This window comes from Jaculus jaculus, chromosome 11 (assembly GCF_020740685.1).
Source record: "Jaculus jaculus isolate mJacJac1 chromosome 11, mJacJac1.mat.Y.cur, whole genome shotgun sequence".
Classification (NCBI taxonomy): Eukaryota; Metazoa; Chordata; class Mammalia; order Rodentia; family Dipodidae; genus Jaculus; species Jaculus jaculus.
The window spans coordinates 61,229,092-61,251,726 of record NC_059112.1 but is presented as its reverse complement, the minus strand read 5'-3'; the positions used below and the strand labels follow the sequence as shown (position 1 = coordinate 61,251,726).

General features: G+C 41.8%; 1 protein-coding gene across 1 annotated transcript in view; it reads right to left on the bottom strand.

Annotated features, from left to right (window-relative positions):
• Positions 1-7,100: 7,100 nt before the first annotated feature.
• LOC101611385 (N-alpha-acetyltransferase 50-like) overlaps positions 7,101-22,635 on the bottom strand; it is a 54,099-nt gene continuing 38,564 nt past the window's right edge. Inside the window, exon 2 of the mRNA XM_045161264.1 lies at positions 7,101-7,862. Within this exon, the coding sequence (XP_045017199.1) occupies positions 7,363-7,862 (500 nt within the window). The 3' untranslated portion in view covers positions 7,101-7,362. The remainder of the gene's footprint in view (positions 7,863-22,635) is intronic.

The window sequence follows — 22,635 nt, the reverse complement described above, 5'->3', positions numbered from 1 at the left end:
CTCTCTCCCTCTACCTGTCTTTCTCTCTGTGTCTGTCGCTCTCAAATAAATAAATAAATAAATAAATAAATAAATAAATAAATATGCAGGTCAAGACCCTTAATCAAGATGCGGGTTTAAATAAGTTACCTTAAAAAAAAAATCCAGGGCTGGAGAGATGGCTTAGCGGTTAAGCACTTGCCTGTGAAGCCTAAGGACCCCGGTTCGAGGCTCAGTTCCCCAGGTCCCACATTAGCCAGATGCACAAGGGGGAGCACGCGTCTGGAGTTCGTTTGCAGAGGCTGGAAGCCCTGGCGCGCCCATTCTCTCTCTCTCCCTCTGTCTTTCTCTCTGTGTCTGTCGCTCTCAAAATAAATAAATAAATTTTAAAAAAAATCCAAAGACTATCAGTCACTGGTTATCTCAGACTTAAGCTACAAAAGTTTAATTTTTGCTTAATGGTTGTTGAGTTTACATTATTCCAGTATGTCCTCGCTTTGCCTTATAACAGTTAAAAATGTTTACTCTGTGCCTTTATATGTTGAAGGTATATAGCTTGTTTGATTTTACAAGACTCACAGGTATCAGACAATCTTAAATCTCAAGAGACTTGGGACTTTAGAACTATTGGGACTTTAGAACTATCTTAAGTTGGTAAAAACTATGGAAACTTTTAAAATTAAACTAACTGCAATTTATAACGTGAGATGGTTATTGGGGGCCAAAGACAAAATGTGGTAATTTAAATAGATGGCACCAATATATTCAATGTTTTATTAGTTTGTAGTTTGGATATATAGCCACCTGGCTAAAAAAAAATAAATAAATAAATAAAATGTGCCATTGGGCAGGTCTTAGGGTATAGCCCTAAGATATAATGGTAGATTCGTAATGCCAATCTAAAGATATACAAAACACCTAGAATTTCTAAGTGTGCTTGTATATGATATGGCTGTTTTTTTTGTTTTTGTTTGTTTATTTGTTTGCTTGGGACTTCTCTCTCTCTGCTTGGTCCTTTAAGAGGAGTTCTGTTTCTTCTGCAATTATAAAACTTCCCCTAGATCTGCAAACTTCAATAAATATCCTTTCTTCCATAAATGTTCCTGATTTAAAAGTTCATGTTAACCACCTAAAGCTGTCTACTACACTGGTCCTTGTCATGTAGAGACCTGTGAATCTGATTCTTGGCACACAACAACTGGTGCAATGTTCCATAAAAAATCCTAATTAAAATGACCCACTGAGTTTACCTCCTTCCTAGATACTCACTCAGATAGGAGTCTTTCCTTTTTTATCAAGCTCTAATAATCATCTAAACAATCTAAAAGAAAAAAACTCAAAATCCTATTTTTTTAGGGATTTTGTAAATTATGTGCATGTATGCATGTGCACACACATGCCATGGTGTGCGTGTGGTCAGAGGACAACTTCAGGTGTAGGTCCTTGCTCTTCAACTTGCTTGAAGCAGGGTCTCTCATTGATCACTACTGTGTTCACCAGCTTCCAGGAGCTTCTTCCGCCTGCTTTACTTCTTGCTGTGAGCATAGTAGGATTATATATCTAGCACTGCTATGTCTGGAGAGCTTGTTTTAGGCTTGTGTGGCAAGTGCTTCACCCATTGGACCATCTCTCAGCCCCTGACAGTATATTGTTGTTCAGTAGGACAAGGGTCCCAGGATAGAGTCAAGATGAAGGAGGAGAATGACTGCAGCCTTATTGATGTAACTTCTGATGTTTACATTGCCTAACCTTTACTCCCCTTACCTAACAGTGCCCTCAGCCACAGTTTTCCTGCTGATACAACCTGGCTTCTCTTCTGATGGCAATACATTCTCTGATTACCTCCTCAGCTTGATCTGTGGTCTCCCCTGATTTCTTCAGTCCTTTGTCTTTTATATCCCCCTTGCAAAAGACAAACTTTATAAAAACCCAAACTATCTAGATTTGTGCCAGCTATTCTCTCTCTCTTTCTCCTAACATGAGACAGCCTGGTAGGTTAGGCTCTACTAAACAGCTCTTTTCCTGCCTCAGAGTGGTCATGCATGATCTTTGGTCATTCACAAACCTTACCTCTTGTGCCATAACTCAGACCTCCTTTCCTCTGACCTGGCCAGCCACTGACCCTTTGATGGGCACAGACCATCCGCCAGGTGCAGGCTCCCGCACTCACCATGATTCAGCTTCACTTCTCCTCCTTCCATCATCCATTCCTCTTTGGGAACTGTCTCTCACAGATTGGCCTCTCTAAATTCTAAATTTCCATCTACATTTTGACCTTTTAATTGAGTCGGTAAGGCAATTTAAAGTCAGAGTTGAATTTTGGAATTTTTGTACTTAAAAGCCTCTGGCTAGGGCTGGAGAGATGGCTTATTTGTTAAGGTGCTTGCCTGCAAAGCCATTGGTTTAACTGACCTGCAAAATTACAATATAAGGGCTGGAGAAATGGCTTAGTGGTTAAGGCATTTGCCTGCAAAGCCTAAGGACACCAGTTCAATTCCTCAGGGCCCATATAAGCCAGATGCACAAGGCGGCACATGTGTCTGGTATTTGTTTGCAGTGGCTGGAGGCCCTGGCATGCCCATTCTCTCATTTTCTCTGCCTCTTCCCCCCCCCCCCCCGTCTCTCTCTCTCTCTCTCTCAAATAAATAAATAGAATATATTTTTTAAATTACAATATGAAATTAAACTTTGGCCACCTACTTAGTCTTAAACATTGAGTAGAAAAAAATATATAGCCAAAAAGTAAGGTATATCTTAAAATTTTTAATCACCACAGCCCAGACTATAACTTTAGATAGAAGTGCTCACTGTGACAAGAACAGATATAGACCACATCATTTGGTAAATTTCTAGATCTTCGTGATGATCATGCCTGTCATTTTGGGTAATAATTCTTCTAATTTTGGGATTGTGTATTTTACTAAAATCTTAGCCTTGTAGTTAACTCACACTCAGATGGTTGTGTGACAGTCCAACTCCAGCTACCTGGGACCTCCAAGGCCTAACATACTAATGGAAACCCTGGGTTCGAAAAGAGGATACTTGTAGTAGACAGCTCCAGACCAAGCACACTTATGAAGGAAGGGATTTATTGAAGCTAACAGATCCAGGGGAAGTTTTATAATGGCAGAAGAAGCTAGCCTGCTTTCACAGGACCAAACAGAGACAGAGAAGCACAAACCTAAAAACCAAAAGCCACACAGCACAGCACACTTCAGGAACTCCAGCTGGGCACACTTTGTATATCTTTAGATTGAAATCTCAAACCCACCACCACACCTTAAGATCTGCCCAGTGAAACTGCCTCCAGCCAGGTAGCTGCAGATGTAAACTACAAATAAAACACTGAATATATTAGGGGCTGTCTATTCAAGCTACTACATTTCCCCCCTGCTCCCCAATAGATTTATAACCATTGCACACTGTAAATTGTACTTAGTTCAATTTCTAAGGTCCCCACAGTCTTGACCAATTTAAGATAGTAAGTCCTGTAAAATCAAACAAGTTAAATACTTCCAGCAAATATAAGCACAGAGTAAACATTTTCAACTGGTATAATGCATAGCAAGGAGAGACTAAAACAATCAAGCTTAACCATCATCAAACAAACATCAAACTTTTGCAGTTCAAGTTTAATATAACCACAGAGTGACAGTCTCCAGATTTCCCAATTCCACCCCTCCAGCTGGGCAGAGTAGCCAGGGAACAGTTCCATCCTGGGCCAACAGTGCATTCTATGGCAGCCCTTGCATAGTCCTGGCATATCAAAAACATCTTCAGGTTTTCATGCAAACCATGATCCATCTTCCAAAGGTTCTTTCAGCCTATCAGGACATCACTCCCTCCCTCATGTCACATCTCAGCAGCAGCTCCTGGAACCATGTGTAATTTACTCATGACCACTCTATGCATTTTTATGCTTCTGAACCTAGTACCATGTGTGTGAGACACAGCCATATTCTTAATTCAGGGACAAAATAAATCATAACCTTGAAAAGCAGGTTCCTTCTCTAGTCAACTCTTTCCAAAAGAGTTTACATTTTTATGATAGTCTTTCTTCAGGTACCCTTTTTGTTGTTTTAATGTAAAGCACTTGGGCCATCTTTCTTAAGATTGGTAATGTGTTTGACAATAGTAGCAGGTTCAATAACCTAAGACCAGTCTCAGTGCCTGTAATTTTAACTTGTTTGAGGTTTTCCATCTTAAAAATCTTAAATCTATCAGTCCAATTATCTTTAGCCAAGCACATCACTCCATAACAAATTTAACCTTGATCAAACTCTCTGGGTGTTGGCAGCAGAATGCAACCAGCCCTTATGCCAGTAGCCCAGTTCCAACAAAATACTGTGCAGTCTTTTCTTCCCCTTAGAAAGTTCATAAGCCAAGCCTCAACATTCAATAGTGCCTGCACTTAGCATTCTCAAACTCTCTTCAGAATAGTCCATAAAACATGGCTTACTACTCCAGAAGGCATCTTCATTTGTAAGCACCAAGCCCATGTCTATTCCTCCAAAATGAAAGTTCCAAAAAACCAACATCCACATGATCAGGTTCATTTCAGACCACTTCTTTTTTTTTTTTTTTTTTACCAGAACATCACATAAGTTTATTTCAGATGTAACAGTAATGTTAAAATTGACAAGTTTAATTCTGAACTGCACCAAATAAACTTAGCCATTTAAGTATTTTTAAAGTTTTCCCTCCAAAAACTGAGGGAGCTTTTGTTTTCCACCACCATACACCACTGTTTCCCAATAGTTCTCTTATTGGAGGACTTTCAATTAATGAGCAAACTGCTTTGAGATGCTTCAGAACTCTTCCTTTCCTCAAATGAAAACTAATCTGGACAAATTATATATTGCATAGATTTCTCTATAGTCTTTTCTTTATAACCTAAATGCAAATACCATATAATAGTATAATTTTAACCTATTTGCCCAACAGTAAAAACTATTTGTCCTGAAAAATATGACAGATATAGCCTTCCAGTTAATAGAACTACTGTTTTACCTCAAAAATTTTTATCATTTACCAAAAAACAAAAATATGGGACAGGAGTCTTTACTGACTCATATGATCCTACATGGAGCAATGGCCAGCCTCTACCTCTCTACACCAGCCTCTTCTGCAAGTGGATGGAATTATTTGATACAGGGTTGATGAAGGATAACTGACCTTTACACACACTTAAAATTTAGGGTAAGTCACTGAGTACTGTGGAAAAAGAAAATGTAGTGATAGGGAGCCTACACACTCAATTCAAACTTTTAATGTTTTCCTACCTTTAAATAACATGTACTTAACTGTCGTGAGGCAGCTATTCGGTTTTCAATAACCACATTTAGGGATACATTCATTGGACTATTTTAAATAGTCCAGGTGAAATGGTTATAGAAATAGAGGCAGTGTCATCTCAGAAAACTTATTTATATATCAAAATCTATTATGATACCTGGAAGTTTACAAAATGGCTGACTTGTTAAAACTAATTATGCTTTCTGTTTTAAGCACTCTTCTCTTGGCAAGATCAAGCACAAGCTTATTCATGAATGTAAAAGTATTTAAACACTAAATTTTTCTAAGCTTAGGTTTGGACTGTTTACGAAACTGATATGCAAGAAACCAGCATGTCCTTTCTACATTTTCACTATTTTAAGATTATAACTCTACAAACTCATTCATCAATCATACTCCCTTTTCTATATTGTTCTTGGCACTCAAGGCTCTTTAAGTCCATTTTACTTTGTACTTTCACATTCTCAAATAAAAACTTAAGGTTGTAAAGTATGCACAAACATTTGTAAAATTTTTTTATCACTTAACCTATTTGGAAATGAGACTTTTATACCACAATTTTACATGAGGATAAATACAATGAGTCAAGTATTTTTAAAATCAAATGACAGAAAACTCAAGTTCTGTGTACAGTTACAAAGTGTAATGACAACATTTCTTGAGCTATAGACAACCACTGACAATCTAAAACACTAATGATTGGAGATGAGACAAAGGGAAGAAAATATAAGTATTTCATGTGTCACTCATCTTACAAAACACTATCAATCTGTCAAAGCCACTCCCTATGTACCAGAAAATGATTGGGCATAAACTAGACCTGTCAGTAGAGGAGGCCACAGTGATATTTGTATCAACACTTTATACTTCTACCTTCCCAAGAATAGAAGCAATTTTTTTAAAGATTCATCTTATTTCAAATTTAAGCTCAACATTGTAGGCACAGAGTGTAAGCAAATCTGGGATGTTCTCCACCAGATAAGCAATAGTATAGCTATGTAATTTTCAAAAATACTGTCTAGAAATTCTTTGATATATTATCAATGCTCAGTGGCCACACTTTTCACAGCCTGAACTAGTTGACATTAAATACAATTATTGTGCCACAAGTCCATCTAAGCTTTTTATGTACTTTTAAAATATGTCCAAGAGAAAACACCTGCTTCAGGTTTATTTAGGGGTATGGACCTATAAGGACCTAACTCCATTTTTTTAAAATTTCACTATTATTGGGCTTACTGGGGAAAAAAAGTGAAAAAAACTTAATAAGAAACTTCTTTAGGTCAGTCAAAGGCCTTATCTCTAGCTGGGATATTATAATAAAATTAACCTCACCAGCTCACACTCTAAAAGTTAAATGCCTTTAGTAATAATCAACGGCAGGAAAAAGAAGCCTGCCAGGAACCAGACCACTCATTAATAAAAATGCAGTTTAACTCAAATACTTGACCAAAGTTTAGCACTACCCAAACTGCCCCACCCATCAGCAAGTAGAGAAAAACGCTTTAAAAACCTAAATAAGCTTAGCATTTCTTACAAGGATAACAATGGTCCAACTCTGGACAGAGTGCTCAGAAGGACTAAAGGTAGAGTGAAGGCAATGTCTAGGGATTGACATCTCACAGATAGTCTTTACATTTAAACTCAAAGTACCACAAATACACTAAACTTGTCTATGAATTGAGAACAAGATATTGCTGCTGCTTCTTTTTGTCTTTTGAAATAAACACTATTGTAGGCTCTGCCCTTCAATGTGAAAGCAGGACATTAAAAAAAAAAAAATCAGCCAAAAATCTGAAGTTACCTGACACCTAAATTTTTGGGACCAGATATCTTAACTGAAACTACAAAGAATGTATTTACCTTCTCTTCCTTCCAATCCAACCATCTCACAAAAATAAGAGAACTAAAACAATCCAAACATGATCATTTTTAAGAGTCCTTGAAAGAATTAAAACTTTTAGAGGAAGGGTGGGGGAAGGAAAAAAAAAAACCAAGAACAAGGAGGGAAGCTTAAGAAAAGGGAAGGAGAATAATGGGCCTCTTTTATTTGGCAACAAGCAAGTGCAAGAAGTTTGTGTAATTTGTTTAGTTGTCTGTCTTTTGTGTGTCTGCGCTCTGACCAGAAGGGACTTTGAGGTTTTTCTGAAGCACATGAGCATCTGCAGGTTCTATCCTCTTATAGTATTTCTTCTTTGTCTCAATAATCTCAAAGCCAAACTTCCTGTAGAAGTCAATTGCTGATTCATTGCTGATCTGGACATGCAGATAAATGTTGTCAGAAGTGCCATCTTTCTCACAGATGTTCAGGACATGATTTAACATTTTAGTTCCTATTCCTAGTCTTCGGTAAGGTGCAAGACATCCGAGTGTCATGATGTAAAGTCGTTTCTGATTCTGTGAGTGATCCACCCTGCAACACACTGCACCTACAGCTATATCATTGAAATAGGCGAGTTTTGCAAGCTCGCCGACCTCCAGTACGTCCTTGTAGAACTTGTCATTATAGCTGACTGGGAAGATGACCTGGTTCAGTCTCTTCAACTGTTTAATATTGTGTGGCGTCACATCTCCCAGCTCCTTAAGATCTTCACAGTGACACCACCTCCAGCCAGGTGGCTGCAGATATAAACTACAAATAAAACACTGAATATGTTGTGGGCCATCTATTCAATACTTAAATACTTGAACTCTAACCCCATCCAAAGTTCAACTTTTTCATGTTACTTTTCTAGACAACCCAAATATTGCTTTAGACACCTGCTCCCCACTTAACCCAACTACCATTCTACCTCTACCTAAGCAACTTACACACTCCTGTCTTTAGAAGATCTTACCTACCACAACCCCAGAATTTCACTGTCTCCCTTCCCTGACCCTGACCACACATGGTAAATATAGATGGAAGCTCTTTTACCACTCCACACAGGGTCCCTGATTACAAGACATTTTATGGTTTCCAATGACCAGCTAATAGAGACTGGCCCTTTGCCTAAAGGAAGTATATCCCAGAAGGTTGAGCTTGTCACAGTCTATTTACTTATACTTTTACTTATAGTAATAAAAATACCTTGCCTTCTCTATAACAGCTACTGGACTGACTGCAATTAGGCTAGGACAACAGCCTTCCACAAAACTGAGTACAGCCATTAATGACTCTGCTGTGGCCCTTTACCTGCAACAGCAACAGGTGACTTCATTTACATCAGTAGTCCTTCAGAACCATTAAATTCTTGACTTCATCACAGCTGAGAAGGGAGGAACCTGTCTCTTCCTCTTCATGTAATGTTGCTATTTTATAAACCAATGAGGTAAAATAGAATTAGAGATTAAAAAACTCTAAACTCTGGCTGACAGACTCTAACCTGATGCCCCACTGTCTTTGAAACTATTTGGCCTTGGCTACTACTATTACTCAGGCCATTAATGGGGATATTTTATTTAACTCTTGATAGCCCCCTCTCTTTGAGAACACACCCAAAACCACCTACATAATCTCACACATCACTCATTCAACCAACTTTTGGTAACCTATACTTCTTCAACTCAGTATCAACTTTTAGCCACCTCAGACTCAATTCCCATCACCTTCTCAGAAGGGACTTGCCAGCTGCTGACACAGTATCCCATGAAATACTTCACAATGTCCCCTCACAGCAGGAAGCAGTAATAAGAGATGACCATGTCCCTATCCTTAACAAAATGCTGGAATGTTAGGTAGGACAAAGGTCTCAGGATGGAGTTGAAATGGAGGAGAACGACAGCAGTCTGACTGACACAACTTCTGATGTTTACATTGCCTAACACTTACTCCCCTGACCTAACAATGCTCTTGGCCATAGTTTTCCTGCCAAGACAACCAGGCTCCTCTGACAGCAATCCATTCTGTGATTGATTACCTCCTCAGATTGGTCCCTGCTCTCCACTGAATTCCTCAGTCCTTTGTCTTCTGTATCTCCCTCCCCAAAAGAAAAGCTCTATGAAACCCCAAACTATTCAGACTCATGCTGGCTGTTCTCTCTCTCTCTTGTCCTGTGAGACAGCCCAGCAGCCCAGGCCTCACTTTTTTCCTGCCTCAGGGTGGTCGTGCATGGTCTTCAGTCATTCACAAACCTTATAATTATTAGCTACAATCATCCTATTGTCTAGAGCACTTGGTGGTAGCCTTTCCCCCTTCCTCTCCACCCCTATTTGGTGTTGCATTTGAGTAGTGATGGTGATCATCTGTGTCTTGTCCCTGACTTCAGTGAGGTTGGATGGAAGGCTTTGCTACTTGCTACAGACTCCCAAGCAGGATAGCACTCTGTTCAAAATATGTCATAGACAGGTCGCTTACTGCCACACTCCCAGCTATTGCCTTTCTCCAGCCAGCAATCACTGTCACTGGGATGAATATATAGGGAGCTGGAATTCTTATTTTCCCCCACTCTCACACTTCACAACTTCCCCTTCCTCCAAGAAGCTCAAGTTATCTCACAAAATTATTTCTTTTTAATATTTTATTTGTTTGCAAGCAAGGGTGAGGGGAGTGTGAAAGGACATGCCAGGGCCTCCTGCCACTGCAAGTGAGCTTCAGGTGCATCTGGCTTTATGTGGGTAGCAGGGAATGGAACCCAGGCCATCAGTCTTTTCAAGCAAACACTTTAGCTGCTGAGCTATCTTTCCAGCCCCCAAACAGCTTTTTGCTCACAGCTGGCCCATGGCTTTTTCATCTCAGCCAGCATAAACTCCAAACTCCTTTTGTCACAACCTCAGCAAGGTGGCTGTGGGGCAGACTCTCTGGAAAAGATGCTGAGATGGAGGGTGGGCACATGCAGTTTTGTGGTGCTTCACTAGGAAGGATGGGCTGAGCAAATATGGGCAATGGAGGAAGGAAGTCCTATGCTCCAGCCAGCCTGGGGTCAGCATCAAGCATTCCTACAACCATGTATCACCCAGACTCTGACTCCCTTGGAAGAGGTAAGAACATGCTATGGGGGTGATTACAGGCTGCTTGTTATTTCTCCTGTGTTTTTCCCTCCTCCTGGACTCTATTTATGCCTTGCTGGAGTGTAATGACACCTTTTTCAGACACCCTTTGGACATCTGAAAATGGCTATCTTTACCCTGATTGTGATTTACCTGCAGATAGCTCTCCAGGTCACAGATGTTTTCTACAAAGGTCACAAACACAGTGTAAGTGTTTCATTCCTTTCAGGTTTTGTGGTCTGTGTCACCACCCTGAAGTTTCAGTGTAAAGTTGCAGCCATGGACCTCTCATAAATGGATACCACTCTGTTAAAAACAAACAAACAAACAAACTTCATTTACCAAAATACATGATGGAAAAAAAGTGATGACACCAAAACAGAAGAGAGACTAGTTGGGAAAAAGGCATTCAATGGAGAGGAGATTAGGGAGGGAGAAAAATGGAGGGTGTGGGAGGAGATTAGGATCAAGGTATGTTGTCAATATGTAGAGATGCTGTCAATAAAAAGCTAAAAAAAAAAAAAAAATACATGCCAGGCCAATTTTCCTGGGAAGCCACATTTTGCTGCCCTTTCATGCAGGATTTTGTTGTTATTACTTTATTACTTTAATTTCTTCCCTTGGGTTTTTATTTGTTTTTCCTCAGCTGCTTGCTCTTGGGCTAATCTTGGGGGTCATGGTTAAATTGACTCCAAGCGCACTGTTGGTACTTGACATTGCTCCATCCTTCCTGGAGCCTGGCGACTTTCCTCCCAGCTTTAGGTTGGACACCTGTTCATGGTCATCTACCCCTGTTGTGCATGTCTGCAGCGGGCAAGTGTTTTATATCACAGTTCTTCATGTCACCTTCCCAGAAGTCCCTATAGCTGCCTTTCTTCCAGTGGGACCAAAGCATGAAGAAAAAGGACTGGTACATGAGGCCTAGTGCTGCCATGCTGGTCTGGATTCTGCTACCTCTGAGGCCACATGCTCCTGCCATCTACTCAGCGACCTGGGGCCTCAGTGCAGGTCAGCTTGACTTTTCTGAGACCTACCAAGGTTTCAGGAGTCATTCAGAAGAAGGAAGGAGAACATTTGGGACTCAGGTTTTCACACTTGCTTGGTCTTTTGTAATTAGATGTAATTCAAAGCCAGACATATTGGCACATGCCTATAGTCTTAGCACCAGGAGGCTGAAGTATGAGGATTGTTAGCTTGAGGCCACCCTGGGCTATGTCTCAAAAAATATGCAGTGAAAGCAATTATTTATGTAACTTAGCCAAGGTATAATAGCTGCGTTTGGAGTTTATCCATCAAAGTTTATGGTGTACCTCTTATTTTAATTGAATTTCTTCATAATGACTCTCATTCCCTTTGCACTTGGCTGATGCTGACATGGCTTTAATCTGCAAAGTTCCTTCCAGCCCTGAAGAGCTTCAGCAATTCTGGGTCACCTCTCTGAGGTGGAAAAGACAGTTTATCTGAGAAAAAGCTCACTCGCAAACAAATACATGTTACAGAGATGGGCCTGACCTTTTAAACCAATTACCTGTACTTGCACAGCAAGCTGAGATAACCACCACCTATAGACCCACCATGTAGGTTTTGGAAAGTGAACCTGACACCTTGATCCATGTTGCCCTTTAGACTAAGAAGCTGTGGAGGGTCCTGAGATGCCTTCCTCCTAAAACCTATACCTCACCACAGCCTGTCAACAGATGACACAGATGTCCTCAACCAGACCCATCAGGAGGGGTGGCAGCTGACCTTGAACTGGGCTTCTCCTTGCCCAGCAATTGCCACTAGGACATGTGCTCATTTGGAGAACTTTAGCCTAGCCCTTCACAATGATAGCCATTCTGGGTTCTGGGCAGGAACAATTCTCACTAGCTTGCTATAGTCCTAAAAGAATCATGGCTTCTGAGGTGTGTGGCCTCAGGAGGCTATGGCCATGGGTAGAAGAGAAGTGCTGAGGTGCATGCCTGTTTTATGAAAGCCATTAGCCTCATCACCTCTGCTGTCCCACAGCCTCCAGGACCAGCCTCTGTTTTCAAGCTCATGTAGGGAGAACCTGTGTCCAGCCTGCTGCTGAGTACGCCCACTGCTGCTTGCCACTTCAGATAAGTGAATGTTGGTCTTTTGGATGTAAGATCAGGGCTCTTCCCACAGGTCATCAGGGATCCTAGATAAACAGAGGATTTGCTATTGGACAGGTGACCTGTAGGAAAAAGATCCCTCAGAAGGATCACAAGTTGCTGTTGTGTGTGGCCACTGACCAGAGTTGGTCCCAGACCTTACTGCTGGGGACATAGGATGGGCAATTTTTGGCTATTCCCAAGCAGAGAAGAGGTCTTTTCCCATGGTGTCCTCAGTACTATACTCTAGGCTCCTGGTGGTGGGAAGTGGTCAGAGAATGGGAACTATGGCTCATTCTCCTCAGTTGTGGGAAGTACTCCCAGAAACAGAAACATTGGCCAGTGGCTGAATGGTAAGCAAGCAGGTGGATAGACATTTTTACACAGTCAGCAGTTAACTAAAGCAAGCTGCTGTGACCACAGGTGTTCCAGGAGGGGTGCTCAGGACCTCTTTGATGCTGCTTCCTCATCTACCCAGGTCCTGATTTCATCTCCCTGTCATCACCCACATGTCCCTCATGGGCCACAGAGGAGCACTGGTATGTTTTGCACACAGCTCTGTAACTTGACTGCTCCTCTTCATTGTAGGCTCTCTATCAAGGAGTGCCCCTTTCTGCGTGTGTGTGTGTGTGTGTGTGTGTGTGTGTGAGAGAGAGAGAGAGAGAGAGAGAGAGAGAGAGAAGAACATATGCCTCTGTGTATTTGTGTTTCCTCATGCATGTTTCTGTGTGTCATTTACATGCATGTCTGTCTCTGTGTCTTTGTGTGGTCTACACTGGGCTCCTCACAATTAGTGTGATGGTTAATATTGATTATCAACTTTCTAGGATCTAGAAATACCTAGGAGATAGCTCTCTGGGTATATCTGAGGGAGTTTCTAGATTGAGTTAATTAAAGAGGGAAGATCCACCTGAACTATGGATGACACTATTTCATGGGCTGGGTCCTGGACTGAATAAAAAGGAGAGATGGAACTGAGCATCTGCATTCATCTCTCTCTGCTTCCTGACTGTGGACCAGCTGCCTTCAACTCCTGCCATCATGCCTTCCCATTATTCTGAACTAACTGTACCTCTCAAACTCTTAGCCAGAATAAACCCTTCCTCCTGTCAGTTGCTACTTGTCATATATTTCATCACAGCAACAAGAAATTAATATAGAATTTTGGTACCAAGAAGTGGGGCCATAGCTGTGACAAACCTAACTATGTGGTTCATAGGCCTTTGGAACTGGTTTTGTGAAAGAATGTAGAACTTTATGCTAGAATAGCCCTAGAATGCTGTGAGCAGAGATTAACATTTCTGGGATTTTGGAAGATCAGAATGCTGAGACAGATGAGGAGGATGGAGGCCCAGCTTACCTGGTTTCACAGAGGGGTACAAGGATTCTATGAAGAGTCCATTCATGTTCTGGCAAACAATCTGGTTGTATTCCAGTGTGTCTTGAGAACTTGGGTGAGGATGAATTCTAAGGTAGTACACCAATTTGTTTAGTGGAGGAAATCTCAAGACAGAATAACATTCAGACTATGTGATGGTTATTGCTCAATATTATATTCTGATCCAGGTGGAGAGAGAGAGAGAAAAGGGGGAGAGAAAATATATGAAAGATGTGCCATTTAGCAAGAAAAAACACAAATTTAATATTGCAGACAGGACATATGTGAGAGTAGCTGTAATTGATAAAGAGATTTGTATCACTGAAGAGAAATCTGGCACTATACATTGGGACAACAGTACAAGTGCACTGAGGGTAAGACCCCCATCAATGGCAGGCTTCATTTTATGAAAATGCAAAATTATGTGAAAGGAGAGACCCTAAACTGAGAATGTTGCTGAAGGGGTACCCTTATCAAAAGCACTTGCCTGAGAAAGTGTTTCCTCAAGGTCAGCCTTGCATCTGTGGTCCATAGGAGCCAAGCTCCAATCCAAGCAAGCAACAGAACTTGGCAGCTGTTGTAAGACAAATTCCTCCACATTGAAAGCAATAAATGATGAATGTCAGGTTTATCAAAAGCCACTGGGACAACTCATGAAAGACTTGCAAGATTGGGCCTGTTGGCATTCCTTTATGGAAGGAGAGGTGTGGGAGAGCCGTCAGGCTCCCACCTGGGATCTCAGGTATATGCAATGATGCTCAAGGTCTTGGGGCCTCAGGGAGAGTTAGAGTATATAGACTGTAAAAGATCAACAAGGGACAATGAGCTCCACTGAAGCGGCTACTTTGGGCTCTTCATGCTCTATAAGGAAGCTCTCACTCTGAGGCTGTGAGCAGAGCCTATGTGGGGGTAATCCTGACACAGGGAGCTCCAACCAACAATGTGGAGGTTGTCATCTATGCATGGATGAGACTTCTTGATGATATGGCTGTTTAGGGGGCTCCACATTTCTGTAAGTAACCCCTCTCCTGCTCTGAAAGTAACTCCATTAAACTCACTGGTTTACCAAAACTGGTTTTGATGTAATTGTGCTTTAGTCTGCCATCTGTGTCCTTTGTGGGGTGAATAGATGTGTGTTTGCATCTCCCTGTTTGACACAGCAGCAGCATTGTTCATGTGGTACTGGTTATTTTAGGTAGGAAAAATATAAAATTGATGGGGCCATGGGGTCTTTCTCTGTGGTTTGAGAGAGTCACTGTGGCTAGGCAGTGTGTTGCAGGTTCAGAGTCTGCAAGGTGACTGTGAGAGGTCACTGAGTGAAGTGGTGAAAGTAAAGTCCAACTTGTAGTGGAAACTCCAGGATACTAGAGATACTAGAACCACAGGATGTCTACTGAGCAAAAATGCAGGCATGGAGCGAAGCTGGCTCAACAGAGATGCTGTATACGCTAGTCAGCAGAGCTGGAGAGAAGAGGCCACCCAACGCCCTTGGAGCCCCGGTGATTCCACCATAAGAGCTGGACATGGAGCTGTAGGATTATGTGTTTATTCTGCTGGGTTTTGGTGTGGTTTGGGGTCTGATCTTTCTTGCTCTGCCCCTATTCCTCCCTTTTGAAATACGAATGTCTCCTCTATGCCATGGGATACTGGTACTATGTAACTTGTTTTTGCTTGTACAGATCCTCACAGTTAAAAGATTGCCAGAGTCTCAGAAGAGACGCAGCAACTTACATTTTAGAACAATGTTGAAACTGTCTTTTAAAAAAAAAAAAAAACCAAAAAACCACTATGGCCAGGCATGGTGGCACATGACTTTAATCCCAGCACTTGGGAGGCAGAAATAGGAAGATTACCATGACTTCGAGGCCATCTTGAGACTTCGTAGTGAATTCTAGGTAAGCCTGGGCTAGAGCAGACCTTACCTCAAAAAACAAAACAAAACAAAACCAAAAAAACAACAAGTATGGATTTTTGAGTTTGGGCTGTTGACTGAATATATTTTGCATTATGAGATGGCTACCAGCTTCAGGAGTGGAAAGTTATGGCTTAAAAGTGATATGCTTGGGCTGGAGAGATGGCTTAGCGGTTAAGCGCTTGCCTGTGAAGCCTAAGGACCCCGGTTCGAGGCTCGGTTCCCCAGGTCCCATGTTAGCCAGATGCACAAAGGGGCGCATGCGTCTGGAGTTCGTTTGCAGAGGCTGTAAGCCCTGGCGCGCCCATTCTCTCTCTCTCCCTCTATCTGTCTTTCTCTCTGTGTCTGTCGCTCTCAAATAAATTTTAAAAAAAAAGTGATATGCTTGAGGGGCTGGAGAGATGACTTAGTGGTTACGGCGTATGCCCGTGAAGCCTAAGGGCCTCAGTTAGATTTTCCAGGTCCCACATTAGCCAGATGCACAAGGGGCATATGAGTCTGTAGTTCTTTACAGTGGCTAGAGGCCCTGGCATTCCCATTCTCCCTCTCTCCCTCTGTCTCAAATAAAATTTTTAAAAAGTGATATGCTTGAGGACTGGAGAGATTGTTCAGTGGTTAAAGGTGCTTACTTGTTAAGTCTGACTACCTCGTTTTGATACCCAGAACCTACATGAAGCCAGATGCACAATGTGGCACATGCATCTGGAGTTCATTTGAAGTGGCAGGAGACCCTGGCACATTCATGCACACACACGCATGCACGCGCACACAGACACACACACACTCTTTATCTTTCTACTTATTTCTGTCTCTCTCAAATGAATAAATAAAAATAATTTTTAAAAACTGATAAACTTTGGGCTGGAGCAATGGTTTGGCAGTTAAATGCTTGCCTGTGAAGCCTAAGGACTTTGGTTCAAGCCTAGATTCCCCAGGACCCATGTAAGCCAGATGCACAAGATGGCGCATCTGGAGTTCATTTGCAGTGGCTGGAGGTCCTGGCACATCCATTCTCTACCTATCTGCCTCTTTCTCTCTCAGTTTGTCTGTTGCTCTCAAGTAGATAAATAAAAATAAACAAAAGTGATAAGTTTGGATGTCAAGTTGACAAAGGCTGGAGTTGTGATGGTTTATACTGATTTTAACTTGACAAGATTTAGAATCACACAGGACACAAATCTCTGGGCATGTCCATGATGCAGTTTCTAAATTAGCTTAGTTGAGGTGGAAAAACCTATTATAACTACGGTGTGGCACCATTCCATGAGCTGGGTTATCAGACTGAATACAAAGAAGAAAGTTAGCTGAGCACTAGCATTCATCTCTCTCTGTTTCCTGTGAACCCAGTGTGACTAGCCACTGCTTGCTTCTGACACCATGACTTCCCTTTGAGGCAATATAAGCCCTTGAGTTGCATCTTACCAGGTATTTGGTCACAGCAATGAGAAAAGAAGCTAATGAACATGGCACTCTTCAAAAACATGACCCACATCTGCTTCCTGCCAGGTTTTGGGCTCCCAGATGAAATCATGCTGTGCTTAGGACACAGGGAGCCAGTCCTGATGTGCTGTAACTGCTGGACTGTCAGGCTGCTGCATGTGTACTCTCCAGTATAGTCATCCAGTGTGGACATCACTGCTCTCCTAGGGAAACAGGAAGGGATCCTCAGCCCTGGGCACCCTCCCCAGGAAGACACAGGGAGGAGGGGGCCCTCAACCCTGGCATCCCTGGGTACCCTTTCCAGGGAATGGGTCTATATTTCCATGAGATACACATTGGAAATTAACAGGCCACCATCCCAACTAACCTGTCAGATGATCAGGTGAGCTCCTAATGCACAGTGCTAGCTCATTTGGGGAAAGTCAAGGACACTTTTGACAAGGGATTCTACTCCCTGGTACACTTCAAAAGAACAGAGAAGCTGGCTCCACTAGTAATTCATGTGGAGTGTGCACAGCAGCAGCACCTATGCAGGAAAGAGATGGAAGCCCTGCTCCAAGTGGTGAGGGGAGGGGAGAGTGACAGGCCCTATAGGGACGTGGCTCAACCTGTGGAGGAAGGGTATGTTGACAAGAACTGCAACCTCTTGAGGACATTATGCCAAGTGAAATGATCTAGTAGTAAAAGAAGAAATAGAATTTGACTTATATGAATAAGGAGAGAGAGAAAGAAAAGGGAGGGAGGAAGGGAGGGAGGGAGAAGAGAGTGAGTGAGAGAGAGAGAGAAAGAGATCCCTGGGGTAGAGGAGAATTAGTGTTCAATGCTCAGTGGGGACCGTTTTGGGAGATGGAATTTTCTGTAGATGGGGCACGTGATGGTTGCATGACACTGTGCCTGTACTCAAGGCCTCTGTATTGGACTCTTAACTGTGATTAAAATGACAGATCTTATGTTTTTATATATTCCCACAAGTAAAATGTTAGTAATGTGAAACAATGCTTGCCTTCTAGACACAAATTGGCCTTGATATTCATAACTGTACAGTGCCTGACATTATCTACACAGACCTTCATAATAGGAGGGGAAAATGATATCAGAATAGAAAAAGAACTAATTGGAAAGAAGAATAGATTCAAAGAAGGGATTTAATGGAAGATGAATCTGGGAGGTAGAAAATGCTATACTTGTAGAAGTTATCAATAAAAAGTTGAAAAAGGAGCTTAGTGGTTAAGACACTTGCCAGCAAAGCCAAAGGACCCAGGCTCAATTCCCCAGTACCCACATAAAGCCAGATGCACAAGGTGGAGCATGCATCTGGAATTCATTTGCAGTGGCTAGAGGCCATGGTGCACCCATTCTCCCCCCCATCAAGTAAACAAATAAATGCATAAAAAATAAATAAAATATTTTTAAGTTAAAAAAGAGGCAGAAACATACCTGGATGAGGCTGATGAGATTGCTCAATGGTTAAGGCACTTGCCTGAAAAGCCTAATGAACTGGGATTGATTAGTGCCCACCTAAAGCAAGACACAGAAAGTGGCACTTGTGTGTGGAATTTGTTTGCAGTGGCTAGAGGCATTCTCTGTGTGTCTGTCTGTCTTCTCTCTCTCTCTGTCTCTCTGCATGCAAATAAAATAAAATTAATAAAATATAAAAAAACACACCTGGCATAAATCTGTAAAAGTCTGTCAGGAGCAGAAAGAGCTTTGACCACTCTGGCTAAGCTGGAAGGGTAGTCTAAGCTCCTGGGCAATTCTAGCTTCTTCTAAGTAGTGATCAACAAACTCAAAGCCTCTCACAGAAACAAGAGTGATAACGTGTTTGGTCCATTTGCATAGTGGGTTTTTTTTTTTATGTGTTCACTTTTTTTACTTTATTTTTTTAAAATTTTTATTAGCATTTTCCATGATTATAAAAAAATATCTCATGGTAATTCCCCCCCCCACACACACTTTCCCCTTTGAAATTGCACGGTTAGTTTTTAACCAAGATGAGAAATAAGGGGTTGGGGATAAAGCTCAGTGTGTAAAGAGTTTGACACATAGGCATAAAGACCTGAGTTTAGATCCCCAGCACCCATGTAAAAATGCTGGGCATGGTAGTGTGTGTGCCTGTAATCCCAGAGCCAGGGAAGCAGAGGAATCAATGGAGCTTGCACCCACACTTACAAACAGGTACATGTAATGTACTCATAGTATATATACATGCACCCCCCCACAGAGAGAGAGAGAGGGGGGAGGGAGGGAGAGGCAGGCAGAGAGAGAGAGAGAGACAGAGAGAGAAATAAACCAAAGTTGGAAACCTGAACAGATGCCATGGGTGAACAGTGTCTCCTTCATGTGCCAAAGTTGAAGTCCTCAACCCCAGTTCCCTGAATGTGACCTTACTTGGAGATAATAAAGCCACTAGTAATTCCTGATTAAACACATGGATGTCCTCATGAAGAGGACCATTTGGACACAGATAGCATCCATGGAGAAGACTGGACAACACTGAAAGCAGAGACTGCCTTGATGCCCCAGGGATAAACAGCAGTCACAGAGCTAGAGAAAGGAGGGGGCAGACTGACTCCCCTAAACTTAATGATATCCAAATGCTAAATTTGTGTGCTTTCTTATTGGGAAAAGTTTTTATTTGCTCAGTAGAAAACTTATTATGGCTTTTTTTTTTTTTTTTTGAGATAGGGTTTTACTCTAGCCCTGGCTGACCTGGCACTCACTCTGAAGTCTCAGGCTGGCCTCGGACTCACAGTTATCTGTTTACCTCTGCTTCCTGAGTGCTGGGATTAAAGGTATACCACACAACCAGCTGTGAAAACCCATTCTAACAGATAAAAACTTAGACCAAATTATACAAAATTTCATTTACCTATGATCTTTTATCCTCTATAATGGAGGTTGCATAAACAACTGATTATAATAAATTGTTCCAATTAAACAGTTTTTAGCTTTCTCAACCTGACACACTTTCTTTAATTCCTCTAAATCTAAGATCTCTTTGATCTCTGAACAGGTAAGTAAAAACGACGAGCTTTCTCCATTAAAGACTATTATAAAAAACTTAAACCTCATAACTAAGAACTTAAAAGTTGGTTAATTTCTTAAATTCTTTTCAAGGCATGTTAAATGTCTCTTGATATGTTACATGTCATGTTAGATACATAAAAAATATCTAATTAAGACCTAAGTCATAATGGCTAATTAGATTAGTATGGTCCAGGAGTTTCTTTTATAACAACATTGTAGATTAAATTATAACTTTTCACTGAAGAACTACTGTAGTAGTTTAAATGTGTGGCTCCATAGATGCAGGCTTGAAATTTGAGTCTCCAGTGAGCAGAGCCCTACTGGGGAAGAGGTATGTCACTGGGCAGATCTTGAGTCCAGCCCTAAGGTTTGTGAAGAGCAGTTTAAGTTCTGGCTGTTTGTGCTTGCTGCTATTGATGTTTGCTGGTTGTTTGGTGGTGTCCTTCTGCTTAGATCTATGGAAGTGAGACAGCTTCTTCTGCCCTTGGTGGTGTTCCTCTGGATTCTGTAAGCCTGAAATAAAACCCTTTCTCCCATAAGCTGCTTCTGGTCACCTGTTTGTCCCAGCAATGAGGGGCTGACTACAAGTGCCTTTCTGCCTCTTCAGCTTCATATGGCAGACCCTGGGAGTAAGCTTCCTAGTAACATGGGACAACATACTTGGCCAAAAGGGAACCAAAAGCTGAGGGTCCCAGAAGCCACACTCATGTTATTAGAACTTCAACAACAAACTCTAGTAATTGTGGAGTTAAATGATATAGATCCAGAGCCAAAATTATCTTGGGTTATATTAGCCTATTTTTTTACATCATGTATGTATGTGAGATGTAGTATATGTATGTGTGTGTGCATTGCACACACCTCATACACATGCATGCATGCAGAGGTCAGAGGAGACACTGGGTGTCCTTCTTTTATCACTCAACCATTTCCTTGAATCTGGGTCTCAACACAGAGCTGCTGTTTCTCAGTAAATCCCAGTGATTCTCTGGTTTCTGTTTCCTGTGGATTGGGGTTACAGATATGCATGGCCACACCTAGCTTTTCACAAGGGTTCTGGGGAGTTGGAGCTTGAGGTCTATAGCCCAAGGGGCCTTCATGCTTAGGTAGCAAGTGCTCTTAACTGCCAAGCCATCTGTCTAGTCCTATATTAGCCTTTAAAAATAGTCAGTATGTTAGCTTTTCCTGTGTATGATTTGACATCTCTGTGACCAACTGAGACACCCCCTAGTCTTGAGTTATATTTCTAAATATATTCCCTGTCAAGCTAGACTATCTATGAAACCTTGCTGATGTCTGCTGAGATAAAATCATTCTTTTATTTACCGGGGCTCATATTTGCTGAGATTTTTCTGGTTTTCAGTGTTATGAGTATGTACACCATGTCCCAGTCATTTCAGTCCTTAATTTGCCTATTTAACTTATACAATTCATTTTGGCAATTCCAAATGGTTTTAAAAATACTCACTACTTCCTTAATAATAATTTAGATCCTTGTATTCATAGGCCCCTTTTTATCCCTCAGCTAATTTGATTCATCCAGACCACTCCTCAGCAGGCTACCCTCATCTTCCTGATGTAAGACAATCAGAAAAGAGGAAGTCTCCTGTCCCTACCATGCCCCAATTCAGCCTAAAGCAATTAGGAATATGATCACATTGTCTCCCACCAAGCTACCCCTCTTCTATTCCCTTTCCTATAAAATTGTTTGTTCTTTTAAAAAATGTTAACAAAATGTCTGGAATATAAGAGACCCAGAGCTCTCTTCTCTCACCCCCTTAACTCCCCTCTCCCATATGGCCATGCTCAGATTAGGTCTGGAATTCTGGAATTCTCTCCTGCTATGGTAATTGAGTACCCCTGAGCTGAATAGGGAGGATGCCATTTTCTCTCAGCCTCTACCTCAGCACATCATTCAAGTCCCCTCCCTTGCAGAGCAGTTCTCCTCCTTTTCCTGTGATCCTTAACCCCACCTTCTCCCTCTCGTTCTCTTTGGTCCTTTGTTATTTTCCTGGTGTGTGTGTGTGCCTTCTTCCCTCCTCCCCCCACCTGTCTTCCTCACCCTCTCCTCTTCTCCTCTTTGGTTCGATGCCTCTCTCCCTCTATGGTTTCAGACCCTGCCAGTCTCTCCTTAGATGGGCTGGAGAGATGGCTCAGTGGCTGAATGCACGAACTTGCAAAGCTTGTTTGCCTGGATTTGATTCTCCAGTACCCATATAAAGCCAGAGGCACAAAAAGGTGCATGTACCTGGAGTTCATTTGCAGTGGCCTTGGTGTGCCCCTTCCCTGTCTCTCTCTCATTCTTACTCTGTCTGCTTGCAAATAAATAATTTTTTAAAAAAAGTTTTAGACTCAAGGAAACTGTTTTGGTGTCTCTGCCTTGGACCCAAAACTGACAAATAAAATTGCTCAAAGTCCTATGAATTCCAGCATCGACTGTGAGTCCAGACTCTAATCCACAGCAATCCACAGCATCCCAGGGCTCTTCTATGAGCCCAGGCTCTCCTCTGAGAGGGAGTAGG